General features: G+C 44.3%; 1 protein-coding gene across 5 annotated transcripts in view; it reads right to left on the bottom strand.

Moving 5' to 3' along the window:
* LOC138964484 (glutamic acid-rich protein-like) overlaps window positions 1–16,135 on the bottom strand; it is a 266,503-nt gene that overhangs the window by 131,097 nt on the left and 119,271 nt on the right. For all 5 annotated transcript variants that reach the window (XM_070336452.1, XM_070336453.1, XM_070336454.1 and 2 more), the window contains one exon: window positions 2,157–2,321. In XM_070336452.1, the coding sequence (XP_070192553.1) occupies window positions 2,157–2,321 (165 nt within the window). The remainder of the gene's footprint in view (window positions 1–2,156; window positions 2,322–16,135) is intronic.

The raw sequence follows: 16,135 nt of genomic DNA, 5'->3' as shown, positions 1-16,135 counted from the left end.
CCCCTCCTCTCCCCCTCCTGCCCTCAACATATCCTGTACCAGCTATACTCCTCCCCCTTCCCCCCCCTCCTCTCCCCCTCCTGCCCTCAACATATCCTGTACCAGCTATACTCCTCCCGCTTCCCCCTCCTCTCCCCCTCCTGCCCTCAACATATCCTGTACCAGCTATACTCCTCCCCCTTCCCCCTCCTCTCCCCCTCCTGCCCTCAACATATCCTGTACCAGCTATACTCCTCCCCCTTCCCCCTCCTCTCCCCTCCTGCCCTCAACATATCCTGTACCAGCTATACTCCTCCCCCTTCCCCCCTCCTCTCCCCCTCCTGCCCTCAACATATCCTGTACCAGCTATACTCCTCCCCCTTCCCCCCTCCTCTCCCCCTCCTGCCCTCAACATATCCTGTACCAGCTATACTCCTCCCCCTTCCCCCTCCTCTCCCCCTCCTGCCCTCAACATATCCTGTACCAGCTATACTCCTCCCCCTTTCCCCCTCCTCTCCCCCTCCTGCCCTCAACATATCCTAACTTCTAAAAAGACTTCGCCCTACATCATTCACATTTTTCTCAAAAACTCCACCCCGTCCCCCTTCGATCCTTCCTTCAACATCTCTCTCCTCATAAAAAGACCTCACCCTGTCATCCAGAAAGCGTTGCTATTCAAAGCTGGGGGGGGGGGGGGGGGGGGGGAAGTGTGTCGGTACAAATTATTCATGAAGAGAGAGTAGGATGACGTTATAACTGACACATACTTGCCTCAATTGTTACAGAGCCATGCGGACGTGTTTTCAAGATTGACGCAGTGCTTTGGAGCTGTTTATTATTTATGAATGTATCTACTTCGGTTTATTTACTGCTTGGGGTTATTTTTGTTATGCAGTTAATCGTACCTTAAACAGTTATTTTTGTTATGCAGTTAATCGTACCTTGGTAGGACATTAACACACACACGGTGTCAACTTTTTGTGGTTGAGACTGTGACACACGGTCAGGTGTCATGTCTACTGTCCCGAATGACACACGATTGCTGACATTTCACCATTGCCAAAAGAATAAACAAATAAGACATCGGTAGAAAATGAATGTGAAAACTGAATTTAATTGTTGATAAGTATTTTCTATACCACTAACAAATAATCTACTTACACATAGCTGTTTGGCAAATGTATGTTGCATGGGACACACTGACATGAAAGTGGAAGATTCTTTTCCCTTTTCACTACATATCAAGTTACACTTTTTTGCTCTTCCATTCCAGTTGACAATCAATTGTTAACGCTTGTTATTAGAAAAAAATAGAACGAAAACAGATTAGATAGAATGAAAAATGTACTGGTGATGTCATGTGGGACATACGGACATGAAAACGTCACCTTTTGTCATTGTCTCGAAAAGTCTTGTTGCAACGAGCTAGAGGTTTCAATAACAGTGATACATATCAAGGCAAACAAACTCCTTGCCGTCTAAACAATTCGACTCGCCATAAGAGTAAGGCCGAGAATAAGAAAAGAAGAGGATGATGGTTGGAAAAAGAACAAAAAGAAATCTCAGAGGAAAAAGAAACCCAATGACACAGGACAAGATCAACCAAGATTCATATTACAAAACTCAACAACAACAAAATCACAAAAGCGCACACGAACACAGCACAATACACAACCCCAAAAACACACATACACACCACGCAAAACAATACAGGAGAGTCACAAACTCCACATTCTAAACTGAAGTGTTTCACTTTTGAATACATTTTCTGTAACAAGATTCGAGCACTGTGTGACTTACTTACATAGTTCTTCTCACAAATGTAACACTGACGGCAAACACTATTTCGATGTCGTCGAGGAATTTTGGCATAACTCGATTCTTGGCGATTTTGATGTTTTTGTGCTTTAGACTAAGTATATCATTCTTCATATTAATAATAATAATACGAGAATTTATAACGCGCACATATCTCACCACAAGGCGACTGAAGGCGCGAAATACATCATGCTTTGACATTCTTTTAACTTTCTCTTCAAGCCAGGTAAAAATATAAACGTTATTTCACACACAAAAATAATCAGTTTTGGCCTTCTCCGGAAAAGCTGTCTGAAACGAGTTACGCCAAAATTCCATGTCGACGTCGATTGACTGTTTAGAGTGCACCACAAACTCACCTGCAGTTCTCGCTGCTCCTGACGCAGACGTCGCTCCTCAGCCTGACGCTCCTGGGCCTTGAGAAGCTTGTGCTGGAGCTGGACCTTCTCCTGCAGCTGAGAGTGCCGCTCGCTCAGCACCTCGCTGCGGGCCTGGTCCCACACTTCCGCCACGTGTTCGAACCTCTGCACACATTCAGGGAAAGAGAGGGATGGGCATTAATTTTGTGTCCTGTTATTTTGAAGAGAGCCTCTGAACAAAGATAGAGAGAGAGGGGTGAGATTTTTTCCTTTTTTTCCCGGTTGTTTCGAAGAGTGGATAAACGTACTAAAATCAACAAATTAGAAAAAAAGGATCTAGCTGATGTGTCAAATAATAAAGAATACGAAGTATGCACTAATGAAGAAAGAGAGAGAGAGAGATAGAGAGGGAGAGGGAGAGAGAGAGAGACAGAGAGAGACAGAGAGACAGAGAGAGAGACATAGACAGACAGACAGAGAGAGAGACACAGAAACAGACAGAGAAACAGACAGACAGACAGACAGACAGATGTAGAAAAGTAGCAGTCACTGTTATGGCCGTTCGTGCGAGAGAGAGAGAGAGAGAGAGAGAGAGAGAGAGAGAGAGAGAGAGAGAGAGAGAGAAGGGGGGAGAGAGAGAGAAGGGGGAGAGAGAGAGAAGGGAGAGAGAGATCAAAAGAGAGAGAGAGAGAGAAAGAGAGAGAGAGAAAGAGAGAGAGAAAGAGAGAGAGAGAAAGAGAGAGAAATAGACAGAGAGACAGAGAGAGACAGACAGACAGACAGACAGACAGGGAGAGAGACAGACGAAGAAAAGCAGCAGTCACTTCTAATGCCGTGAGAGAGAGAGAGAGAGAGAGAGAGAGAGAGAGAGAGAGAGAGAGAGAGAGACTCGTGAGAGAGACAGAGAGCGAGCGAGAGAGAGCGAGCGAGAGAGAGAGCGAGCGAGCGAGAGAGAGCGAGAGAGAGAGAGCGAGAGAGAGAGAGAGCGAGAGAGAGAGAGAGAGAGAGAGCGAGAGAGAGAGCGAGAGAGAGAGAGAGAGAGAGAGAGAGAGAGAGAGAGAGAGAGAGAGAGAGAGAGATCAAGAGTGTGAGAGAGACTCAGACTCAGACTCAGACTCAGAACTTTATTACAAAAGGATAAAGGTTTTAGGCAAAGCCTATTCTTCCAACCATCACAAGCTTCTCAAGGCCCAGGAGCGTCAGGCTGAGGAGCGACGTCTGCGTCAGGAGCAGCGAGAACTGCAGGTGAGTTTGTGGTGCACTCTAAACAGTCAATCGACGTCGTCATGGAATTTTGGCGTAACTCGTTTCAGACAGCTTTTCCGGAGAAGGCCAAAACTGATTATTTTTGTGTGTGAAATAACGTTTATATTTTTACCTGGCTTGGAGAGAAAGTTAAAAGAATGTCAAAGCATGATGTATTTCGCGCCTTCAGTCGCCTTGTGGTGAGATATGTGCGCGTTATAAATTCTCGTATTATTATTATTAATATGAAGAATGATATACTTAGTCTAAAGCACAAAAACATCAAAATCGCCAAGAATCGAGTTATGCCAAAATTCCTCGACGACATCGAAATAGTGTTTGCCGTCAGTGTTACATTTGTGAGAAGAACTATGTAAGTAAGTCACACAGTGCTCGAATCTGGTTACAGAAAATGTATTCAAAAGTGAAACACTTCAGTTTAGAATGTGGAGTTTGTGACTCTCCTGTATTGTTTTGCGTGGTGTGTATGTGCGCTTTTGTGATTTTGTTGTTGTTGAGTTTTGTAATATGAATCTTGGTTGATCTTGTCCTGTGTCATTGGGTTTCTTTTTCCTCTGAGATTTCTTTTTGTTCTTTTTCCAACCATTATCCTCTTCTTTTCTTATTCTCGGCCTTACTCTTATGGCGAGTCGAATTGTTTAGACGGCAAGGAGTTTGTTTGCCTTGATATGTATCACTGTTCTATTATTGAAACCTCTAGCTCGTTGCAACAAAACTCTTCGAGACAATGACAAAAGGTGACGTTTTCATGTCCGTATTATCCCACATGACATCACCAGTACATTTTTCATTCTATCTAATCTGTTTTCGTTCTATTTTTTTTCTAATAACAAGCGTTAACAATTGATTGTCAACTGGAATGGAAGAGCAAAAAAAGTGTAACTTGATATGTAGTGAAAAGGGAAAAGAGAGAGAGAGAGAGAGAGAGAGAGAGAGAGAGAGAGAGAGAGAGAGAGAGAGAGAGAGAAAGAGAGAGAGACAGACAGACAGCCAGACACAGACAGACAGACAGACACGGAAAGAGATAGGCAGAGAAAAACAGATAAAACAATCCCACAACAGAGGAAGGAGGACAAATGTCACTCTTACTGTCGCACCACCCTCTCTCAGAATGTCACTGTGACACGCACCTCCCAACACTCGGCAGTCGGTCAACAAAGGCCTCTCACATTCCGGGTACATCACAATTCAGGGTACAGCAACGCTCTCTAAGGCCATCCACCCCGTTAAACCTCCCTCCCACCGCCCAGCATTGGGAGAGAAACGTGCTTCCTTATCTAGGCTGGAGGCTCGGCCCTAGTGCAAACAGAACTTACCTCACGATTAAATTCTACCCTGTGACTGAACTGGGGTACACCCACCCTGTTGAAACTTCATCTGGGTCAATGGAAAGGAAGAGAGGGGGGATGACGGCAATGGCTATTCAGGACAGTGGGTGGTGTGCATGAGTGAGCTTAAAAATCTTGCTTAACCTGCTCGTATTATCTCCAAAGCTTGCTTTGTATTAGCCTAGGGGGTAGCAGACTCAACGTTAAGCAGGAAACGCTGTGCTTTACAAACGCGAGACCGCTCATGCACGCCGGCTTTTGCGCTCTCGGCGGAAAGTCAACCATCTCAACTTTGAGATCGTTTTCGGGTAGCTTAAGTCGTCTCATGCACGCCACCCCTGAACAACACTGAGCTATAAGGAAAGAAGGAATGAGTTTGTGTGATTTTATCGCATGTTGTGTAAATTAAAATGTTCGTTTTTTCTTTACTGGTCTATCCCCGTGAAGGAAGAACATAGTATCTCTTACCAATCTTAATATAAACCTATTAACCTTGTTATTACCACATCTTTCCCCCTGCAGAGCGGTTTGCTCGGTCCTGCTCTTTCGGAGTGGAGTCTCCCTTTTTATTTTTATTTGTTATCTTTTCATCTTATCGTATCCTTCAGGCGAAACCTTGTGCCTGCAGGACATTAATATTCTTTGATTCGTTTTTATATTTAGTCAAGTTATGACTAAATATTTTAACATCGAGGGGGGAATCGAGACGAGGGTCGTGGTGTATGTGTGTGTGTGTGTGTGTGTATGTGTGTGTGTGTGTGTGTGCGTGCGTGTAGAGCGATTCAGACCAAACTACTGGACCGATCTTTATGAAATTTGACATGAAAGTTCCTGGGTATGATATCCCCATACGTTTTTTTCATTTTTTTGATAAATGTCTTTGATGACGTCATATCCGGCTTTTCGTGAAAGTTGAGGCGGCACTGTCACGCCCTCATTTTTCAACCAAATTGGTTCAAATTTTGGTCAAGTAATCTTCGACAACGCCCGGGGTTCGGTGTTGCATTTCAGCTTGGTGGCTTAAAAATTAATTAATGACTTTGGTCATTAAAAATCGGAAAATTGTAAAAAAAAAATAAACATTTATAAAACGATCCAAATTTACGTTTATCTTATTCTCCATCATTTGCTGATTCCAAAAACATATAAATATGTTATATTCGGATTACAAACAAGCTCTGAAAATTAAATATATAAAAATTATTATCAAAATTAAATTGTACAAATAAATTTAAAAACAGTTTCATCTTATTCCTTGTCGGTTCCTGATTCCAAAAACATATAGATATGATATGTTTGGATTAAAAACACGCTCAGAAAGTTAAAACAAAGAGAGGTACAGAAAAGCGTGCTATCCTTCTTAGCGCAACTACTACCCCGCTCTTCTTGTCAATTTCACTGCCTTTGCCATGAGCGGTGGACTGACGATGCTACGAGTATACGGTCTTGCTGAAAAATGGCAGGTACTTGACTAAATATTGTATTTTCGCCTTACGCGACTTGTTGTTATATTGGTGTTGTCCTCTCTCTCTCTCTCTCTCTCTCTCTCTCTCTCTCTCTCTCTCTCTCTCTCTCTCTCTCTCTCTCTCTCTCTCTCTGTTTATCTCTGTCTCTGTCTCTCTCTCAGTCTCCCTCTCGTGACTGCGCTCAGCGGCGAACTAGTGTTCTCCCGCGCTAAGCACATTTCACTGTCGGAAACGTGCACCGCTGGCAGAAGACAAAACTGGAAACAAAAGACGACAACAAAACAACCCCCTTCCCCCCCAACTGCTAAACAGCCCTCCTCTAATTACCGCCATTGGATCACGATCAATTTTCAGCTTCACGTGGCGTCACAACCCTCTCATACCACCCTTCCCCCACCCCTCCCCCAATCAAAGCGACAATTCTCATCATGTTATCGCCGCAAAACGTCCTCCCCCTCTGCCACCCACCCTCATCATGTCTGCACAAAAATAACCCCTGTCTTCTTCTGCGAACTCAGCAGTGCAATTTATTGAAGCGGCGAGCATCAGCAACAAACGCGAACACAGCTGCGTTTGGGTAAGTGAGAATTCATGATTGTTATTGAAGTGTGCGGGAATGATGATGATTGTGAAAAGTGCACGCGCTGCCTGGATTGTGCCCTACTGTCCCATTATCACCAGTAGAGGAAGTTTTGTCACGTACATATTCAGTAGTAGAGGAAGAATTTCGCCCTGTCACACGATTAATAGAAGAGGACGAATTGTGGTCTGTCATATAATCAGTAGTAGATCGAGGACGAATTTTGGTTTGACATATATAATCAGTAGTAGAGGAAGATTTTGATCTGTCACATAACTTATCACTATCAGAGGAAGAATTCTGTCTGTTTATTCTGTTATCACTATGAAAGGAAGAATTCTGGTATGTTCATTCAGTAATCACTATGGAAAGAAGAATTGTGGTCTGTCAATCAATCAATCAATCAATCAATATGATCTGTCACATAAGTAATCACTCGTGGAGGAAGACCTTTGGTCTGTTGCATCACTAATCACTAGTAGAGGAAGAATTCTGGTATGTCTCATCAGCAATCACTAGTAAAGGAAGAATTCTGGTCGATTGCATGATCACTAGTAGAGGAAGCATTTGGTAAATTGTGAATATTTGCTCTCTTACAGCATACTACAGAGAAAGAATGTCGCCCTGTCACATACATATAAACAACTATTAGAGGAAGAGTTCTTGTCTATTACATCATCACTAGTGGAGGAAGAATGTCGCCCTGTCACATATATATATATATATATATATATATATATATATATATATATATATATATATAAACAACTATAAGAGGAAGAGTTCTGGTCTGTTACATCATCACTAGTGGAGGAAGAATGTCGCCCTGTCACATATATATAAACACCTATTAGAGGAAGAATTCTGGTCTGTTACATCATCACTAGTGGAGGAAGAATGTCGCCCTGTCACATATATATATAAACAACTATAAGAGGAAGAGTTCTGGTCTGTTACATCATCACTAGTGGAGGAAGAATGTCGCCCTGTCACATATATATAAACACCTATTAGAGGAAGAATTCTGGTCTGTTACATCATCACTAGTGGAGGAAGAATGTCGCCCTGTCACATATATATAAACACCTATTAGAGGAAGAGTTCTGGTCTGTTACATCATCACTAGTGGAGGAAGAATGTCGCCCTGTCACATATATATAAACACCTATTAGAGGAAGAATTCTGGTCTGTTACAGCATCACTAGTGGAGGAAGAATGTTTGCCCTGTTGCGTTATCAACACAGCAAAAGAAGAAATGTCAATATGAGAGCTGATAACCGAATTCTCTCTGCTTGGCGAGGAAGGACACAGCTTTGCTGAGACACTGACACACACACAGACTGGCGGCGGGAAGAGCTAGCGCCGTTTGTTATTTAATGGCGACAACCTGATGCTTCGTTCCGGGGTCTTGGCCTTACTAATAACTATACCGCACAGGTAAAGTTGGCGTTTTATGGGACAAGCTTAACCCTAAAATGATTTCCCCTTTCACCATGCATACTGTGTGGACATAAATCGGCTTCTGGCGTGCACAAAATACAAAACTACATTACGAGAGAGCCGTAATGTTTTATAAAAAAAAAAAATAAAAAAAAGAACATGCAGTGCTCGATCTTCTGACGCTAACAGTTTGATAACATTGAGAGACCCGTGGATAAACTGGATCGAAGAGACAAAGTCTTGGGATGACAGAGCAGACAACTCTACCGCTTCTACGGCTACGAGTCTATTCGTGAGCCACTTTCTGTCCATTAGAGAATATATAAGAAATGGGATGTTCATGATCCAGGTACGATGAAAAGTTTCATTTTCTTCGGCAAATTTGCCAAGTTTTGAAAGTTTAAGGAGTTGCTCGGCGTAAACACATGTCAAATTCTGCGCTCACGCAAGCAAGCATTCCCACTCGCCATACTAATCTCTCTTTTCCCAAGAAATCGTTTCCATACCTTGCACGTTTTTGTTCTAGCTTCGCCCCCCACACCGCATATCCGAATACCACATAAAAAAGCAAGATTCCCCCTTCAGTGACAAGCCAAAAGCCATAATATTGCCACAACCCCCAGCATAACTGCAAGGGACAAGAGGGGGACATAAAAACAGCTGACTCACACATTCATATCTACTGCAGCTTTGCATAGCTAGCTGTGACAGACATAAAAATAGAGCCTTCAAAAAAAGAAGTAGGTTACAACTTGACGACACCACACTGTCGTAAACCTCACACTTCACACACTTGCAAAAACAGAAAAGAAAAGAAAAGAAAAGAGAGAGAGAGAGAGAGAGAGAGAGAGAGAGAGAGAGAGAGAGAGAGAGAGAGAGAGAGAAATGCGCGTGTGTGTGTGTGTGTGTGTGTGTGTGTGTGTGTGTGTGAGTGCGTGTGTGTGTCCGTCCGTGAGAGAGAGAGGGAGCGAGTGTGTGTGCGTGGGTGCGTGTGTGTGTAATAGAGAGAGAGAGAAAGAGAGACAGACAGACAGACAGACAGACAGACAAACAGACAGAGGTGTTAGGGTCTAACCTTTCAAGGCAAGGGTACAGAGTGAATCTCCGTTTCAACAGGGCGTTGCCAGCCAGGCACTGCTTTCTTCAATTGTATGGCCGTTCGTTCGTGTGTATGTATGGTGTATATATACATTGCCTGGCGGAGGTGTTGTATGGCAAGCCGAAACCAACTTGCGTGTTGTGTAGATTTTATGACGAAGGCACGTCAGTAGAGTGCAGATAATAGATCTCTAACGTTGTTAAGTACAGTCTCTGACGTTTATAGGTTGATCAGCATTTAAAGGGTCTTTCACACTGCTGTGATGACTTTCTCGCGAAAAGTCCACGCATCGACGTTTTAAGAGCCATTCACGTTATTGCTTTGACGAGTCGAATAGTAAGTCTCTGATGTGTATTGCTTGACCAGCGTTTAAAGGGTTGTTCACATTGTTATGACGAGTTTCACGCGAAAATCCCAAACATAAGAGCGCTTTACGTCCGTCCCGCGTAAGGACACAGAATCTGCGGAGCTTGCGTTTCATGGGTGTTTCATGTGAGCATGGTAGATGTATAGCCATTGTCACAAACAGTCCTTGACGTGGGCTTATAAAGGGTCGTTGACATTACGGTAACGAGATACTCACGAAAATCTATGTGGAACAGGTTTTCCTTTTCAGGAGCGAATCACAGGCATATATAGTCTGCACAACTCGCTTACGTGTATCCCACACGTTTTCAAAGTCTGCAAATTGGTAGCGGAGTCACCAACCGTTTAAAAAATCGTTTATACTGTGCACTTGGGCTTGACTTGAAAATCACAAGTTTAGCATCAGTTCCTGTTCGTAGTATGATAAACAGCCCTCATGCGATGTTATTCTTACTTTTTGATGATAGGTTTCGCCCCCAAGTCCATAATTATAGGCAGTGGTTCAGTCTCTTCACTGGTGGATTGAGGAATCAGCGAAGCTCGCAGTTGGACACTGACTGTCCTTGATGGCAGTATGAGAGTCATCTACTTCGCTTCTATGGGCTTTGCGAGAAAATCTACCCTCTACATTTAGCGAGCTCTTCCGTCAGATCAGTGGATAAACGAAACACATCAACATTCGACCATGTACATTTCAGTGATTACACTGACGGGATTTTGAACCAAAATCAAAACATTCCACAATAACACTAGCCATTCGTGGACCCAGCTGTTCGTGAATAATGGAATCAAGACTGAGAATATAGAAGTTGTATTTGAAGTCACTGGTACAGACCTTTTGTGCGCATATGAAGGCTGACTTAATATGCGGTTGCCACGGATTTAAAAGTAAAATCTCGACGCCGATAGTGGCACACCGACAGAGGCAAATTGTCCTTGGCGGCGATTTACGCAACGATTCCGATTATGCTGACTTGCTACTGATGTTACGCCTGTAACTGGCTCCACTTCAGTACAGGTTGCACGAAGCAGCGTTTCTCGTGTTCCAGAGTTTTGTCGTCCAGTCATCTTGCGTGCCAGCAGAGACATGTAAATCACACTCTTGTCTTGTCACTGACACCCTAACGTCCTTGATGAGTAACTAAGGACCATTTTACACTACCGCAACGGGGCTCACTCGCACATCAGCAAACACAAAATCCATAAACAGCAGCAATTTCTCCCCTGTCGACGACTGAACAAGTTAAGGCCATTTCACATTGCTGCGATGGATTTCAGTCACAAAAAAAGTGTTAAAAAATCCATAATAGGCAGTCGTTTGTATCCGTTGATGACTGAGCGACTTAAGCTCGTTTTACATCGCCGCAACGGCCGGCTTCCATTGCACACAAAAAGAATACAAGCCCATACACTGCAGCAATGTTAATCCGTCTATCGATGATTGAAGCGGAAACTGAAGAGGGCTGAAATCGCATAAGGACAGCTACACATCGACTGCAAGACTGACGGTGAGGACTGAATAAGAGGATACTTCTCGTCTTAATGTCTATAAATTCTACTGCCATTTTAATCTAACGTGCTAAATCGCAGATGGACAGCTTCGCAGCGACAAAAGAAGAAGATTCCACTACTCTCTACATGCCAGTCCCTGTGCCTCGTGGAGGACAACAGAAGAAGAAGATTGCACGACTCTCAACATGCCAGTGCCGGTGCCTTGTGGACTGACAGATCAGCCCATTGCCGGCCGATGGGGGCCTGTTCGCTGGGCCCACACAAACACATTACTCAGGCCATATTTATAGGGCTCGTGTCGCCACTTCATGAATGGAGGCCTGGCTGCGCCGTCCGCTGCTGACAACAGGGCGGAATTGAACACGATCCAAAAACACACCGGCCAAAAACAAGACAGGAAAAAAAAAGTGTCAGAGGACCTCGTAGACGCCAAAAAAAAGAGAAGCTGTTGAGTGCTTTTGTTAGGGCACTTTTGTGGCGATTTAGGGTACTTTTGTGGCGATTTAGTGGCGATTTAGGGTACTTTTCTGGCGATTTAGGGTACTTTTTTTTGGCGATTTAGGGTATCAGTACACTGAGGAACATCAAGCATTTTTGGGCAAGGAACAAGCTGCTGAACGTAGAGCAAAGATTCTCCTGTTAGGGTCACCACCATAAGCTTCAGCTTGTTGTTGATCTTTAACATGTATTATGTTCAATTACCTATGAATTGTTAAATAAACACTGTTTAAACCAAAGATCTGAGGGTGGAAGTTTTGGCTGAAGACAATGAAGATGGAAAAAAGTTGTAGTGCAAATGTATGGCGATTCAGGGCGTTAGAACACTAAAGATTATCAAGCTTTTCAGGTCAGGAAAAAACACCGGTTGGCACCACAGCGGAAGGCCCAAAAACAGTCGTAACAGAAACAGACGAAGACTGACGGAGAAATTAACTTGTTAAAGCAGGTGTGTGGTCGTTCAAGGTGTTCGTGCACTGAGGATTCACCAAGATTTCTGGGCAAGGTGCGGTCTTGCATCATCAGTTCGGGGTTCATCACGGATCACATGGCGACACTCTCCGCTCTTACTGACTAAGAAAGAAGGGGGGCCTAAAAATCGTCATTGAGCAAAACATGAAGTCAGTGATTGTAGCAAAATTGCCGGGACTCTGATTGGCGCCGAGATATCATGGCTTCAGTCTTGACGCGCGTGCAAACTCGGCTTTGTCGCAAATGAGTTCGCCGTGTCGCAAAACATTGCGACAAGAGCACATCCCTAGCTGCTACTCTGACTGTGACGGAGGGATAAACCTTTGTAGACGCAGACTCAGAGACATTCCATCGCACACACTGAGGCTTGGACGATTGACTTCCATGCCAACGGCGACGCCGCTGCTGCTGTGCTGCACTGGTCATCGGCGTGTTTCTCTCTCCCTCTCCCTCCCTCTCTTTCTCTTTCTCTCTCTCTATCCTCTTCTTCTCTATCGCGTCCTCTTTCTTCCACTTCAGCCCACATAAATGACGGAGAAAATGTAATTGTCCGGGCCGGCGAAAACTAAGCAACAATCAACCTCTCCTCCTTCATTCAGGCGCCGGCGTACCGCTGCGCCGCACCACGCGACACAATCATCAGAGGCTTGCTGTCTCTACTTCTGAGGCCAAGTCATGCACACACACACACACACACACACTCTCTCTGACTCTCTCTGACTCTCTCTCTCTCTCTCTCTCGCTTCTGTTTTCAACAATCCACACCCGACACTGATGCAACAAAAATACTGATCCAAGTTAACGCAGGGAAAGGGTGTCCGAGTGGTAAGTGCACTTGCCTCGGAAGCGAGAGGTTGCGAGTTCGACCCTGGGTCGGGGCGTAAGCAATTTTCTTCCCCCTTTCCCAGCCAAGGTGGTGGGTTCAAGTGCTAGTCTTTCGGATGAGACGAAAAACCGAGGTCCCTTCGTGTACACTACATTGGGGTGTGCACGTTAAAGATCCCACGATTGACAAAAGGGTCTTTCCTGGCAAAAATGTATAGGCATAGATAAAAAAAAATGTCCACCAAATACCCGTGTGACTTGGAATAATAGGCCGTGAAAAGTAAATATTCACCGTAATGGCTTGAGATTTACTGGCCGATGTGAATGCGTGATATATTGTGTAAAAAATTCCATCTCACACGGCAGAAATTAATATATAAAGCGCTTAGAGAACGTCAAGCGCTATAAAAAATCTCCTATATAAATAAATAAATGTCTTCACAATACCAGATTGCGCAACCGCATTACTGATCCAAGCCAACGCACGTCTTTGCAACACTAACGTCGACTATAAGTCAACTTGAGGAAGATTGGTTCCGACATGTAAACCGTTGACGGGAACACAAGCATGTCCACAACTTCATATTTCCCAGTCTCTATTCTCGATAAATCTCACCAAAACGAGTGATGCAACAGCAGCACTGTCTCTGACAGGAGAACATAGCCCGAACATCATCATCAGTCATCACCACACTAGCGTCCACTTGTTCAACCTGAAGAACATTGCTTCCGACATCAAAACATCAACGGGAACACTGACAAGCATGTTCACAAGTTCACAGGCTCTCACCTCTATTCTCAGTCGCCGGTCCACGCCCCTAAACTGATTCAACACTTCACCGAGTAGTGAAGACAGTTTGCAGCCGATATATCTCTTCAGCAGTGTCATCAACTGAAACTTGCAGAGGATTCTTCAGAAACACCCGAACATCTCTGTTCAGTCGCATCATCCGGTCACAGTCCACGCCCCTCAGTAGAAACTGAGTTGTAACTAAGTAAAAGTGAAGATTCTGTGTCAAGTTCGTAGCCGATACATCTTTAGCATAACTGTCACCACATGCAACTTGTAGAAAGTGCTTCATAAACACCAGAACATCGAATGTTCACATGCAACTTAAGGAGGATTCTTCAGAAACAAGAAAAACATCAAAGATGCACATGAAACTTGCCCGTATTCTTCATAAACACCAGAACATCGAATGTCCACATGCTACTCGATGAAGACTGGGTCCAAACACCCAAAACATCGCCGACAGACAGGGACACAACACAAGACACCACCGAAGGCACAGGCGGACACGTGAAGAGTGGATAAACGCAAGAGTGCGGAAGGACCACTAGCACTGCATAGAGTTGGTGTCAAGACCCGGAATATTGACGGACGGAGAGAAAGGAAGAGCTGGAGGGATGGAGACGGAGAGAGAGAAAGGAGAAGAGAAACGGAGACGGAGAGAGACTGACAGAGTGGAGAGTGTAATAAAAACGATGTCGGCCCAGCCGCTGCTTGATTCCATATCTACCTCGTGGTGTGGCGGATCGATCGCGCTATAAATACCACGCCCCCCTCAGTCTCTCACTGCCGCACGCACGCACGCACTGACGCACGCGCCCCAACGCCGCACGGACTCGACCGCACGCTACTACTGAAAACTCGCGCCATGGGCGAAAAGGCGTCGCCGATAGCGCAGTGGGGAGTCAAAAAGAGGCAGGAGAAAATGTGGGTCTGTCTCGGCTTCTGCTGCTGCTGTCGTCCGTTCACTTGCTACGTGGCACCACCAGCAACTTGTAGTGGTCATCTATGATCGGCCAGAAAGTTGTAATGGTCAGATATTGTTGTTTCATGTTGTTTTTATTGTGTTTTTTTGTTAGTTATTATTGTTTTTTGCTCCAACAAGGAGCACCACGGCCCCTCTTACAACACACACGCACATGCGCGCGCGCACACACACACACACACACACACACACAATATGGTTTCAAAGCAAACTAAACAGCAAACGGGTAAATAATACCACCGACATATAACATCAAATCTTTTCCCTTTGTCTTCGCTATTTTGGACGCCACCAACTTCCTCATATAGTTTATCTCCCGGCTTCCAATCTTAGCGCGCTCTTTATCAAGCAAATCCTTTCATACACCCGCGCAACAAAACAAAACGAGTAGTAAACGTCACCCCACTTTGCATTGTACAGGGTGTATCTGAATGCAAAGCGAAGACATGCAGTCACCACCCTCTTACGTCATTAGGGGCTCCGCTCACATATATAATATGTAACTTCAGCAGGACCGACGACGCACTGCAGATTATCCCAGCCCGCTACACGTTGCATGAAAGGAAAACAGGCCAAGAACTCGTCATAATCCCTATCGCGGCATAAATAATATGCAGTGTGTCGTCTGTGCCGCTGAAACTGCGTAGGTATATTCTGCCCATTACACAAACCAAGCGGCGCAAGAAGTCATACGACACTCAAGGAGAAACAATGTATTCCTGTTTTCAATTGTGGGGCCAGTGTTGGGTTTCGAGTTCACATTTGAATACACTCCTTCACGTCGTATTAGAGCATAAATAACGAATTCCTAATGAGCGGAGGCGTCTCAAAATATCAGTCATTGTAAATCCTTTTACACTGTGGGCAAAGAAGCTAGTGTGATAGTCAAAATGTCTGTGCTGGTTTATTGAAACACACCCTGTTTTTCTTCTGTATCGACTTTTTCTTGCTATAGGGTATTGACCTCAGCGCTATACAATTCTTGTACGTTTCTCGTCGGGGCTCTGAAGACCTTGGATTTGCAAGTTCTGGAAATAGACATTACACAATGTTCGATTTTAAACTCACATTGGGAATCCTAGCCGAGAGACTTTTTTTTGTTTAAGCGGAGCACTGAAGTAGTCGAGGCTCGTCGTCGTTGTGTTTGTCACAGAATATATCAACATTAGCCAAGTTTTGTTCCACATCCTGCTAGCGCCATAAGAGGCAATAGTGTAATAGTTAAACTTGTCCTTTCAATATCTGATTCTCGCACGATCGTAACGAAGTTCGGTCACCGAAAATGTGACTGTTTGGACGAAGATACCACAGGCATCAGTCACTTTTGATTACCAAACGAAAATGTTAGTGAAT

Source organism: Littorina saxatilis, linkage group LG4, assembly GCF_037325665.1.
Source record: "Littorina saxatilis isolate snail1 linkage group LG4, US_GU_Lsax_2.0, whole genome shotgun sequence".
Taxonomy (NCBI): domain Eukaryota; kingdom Metazoa; phylum Mollusca; class Gastropoda; order Littorinimorpha; family Littorinidae; genus Littorina; species Littorina saxatilis.
This window is presented reverse-complemented; position numbering and strand designations above follow the sequence as displayed.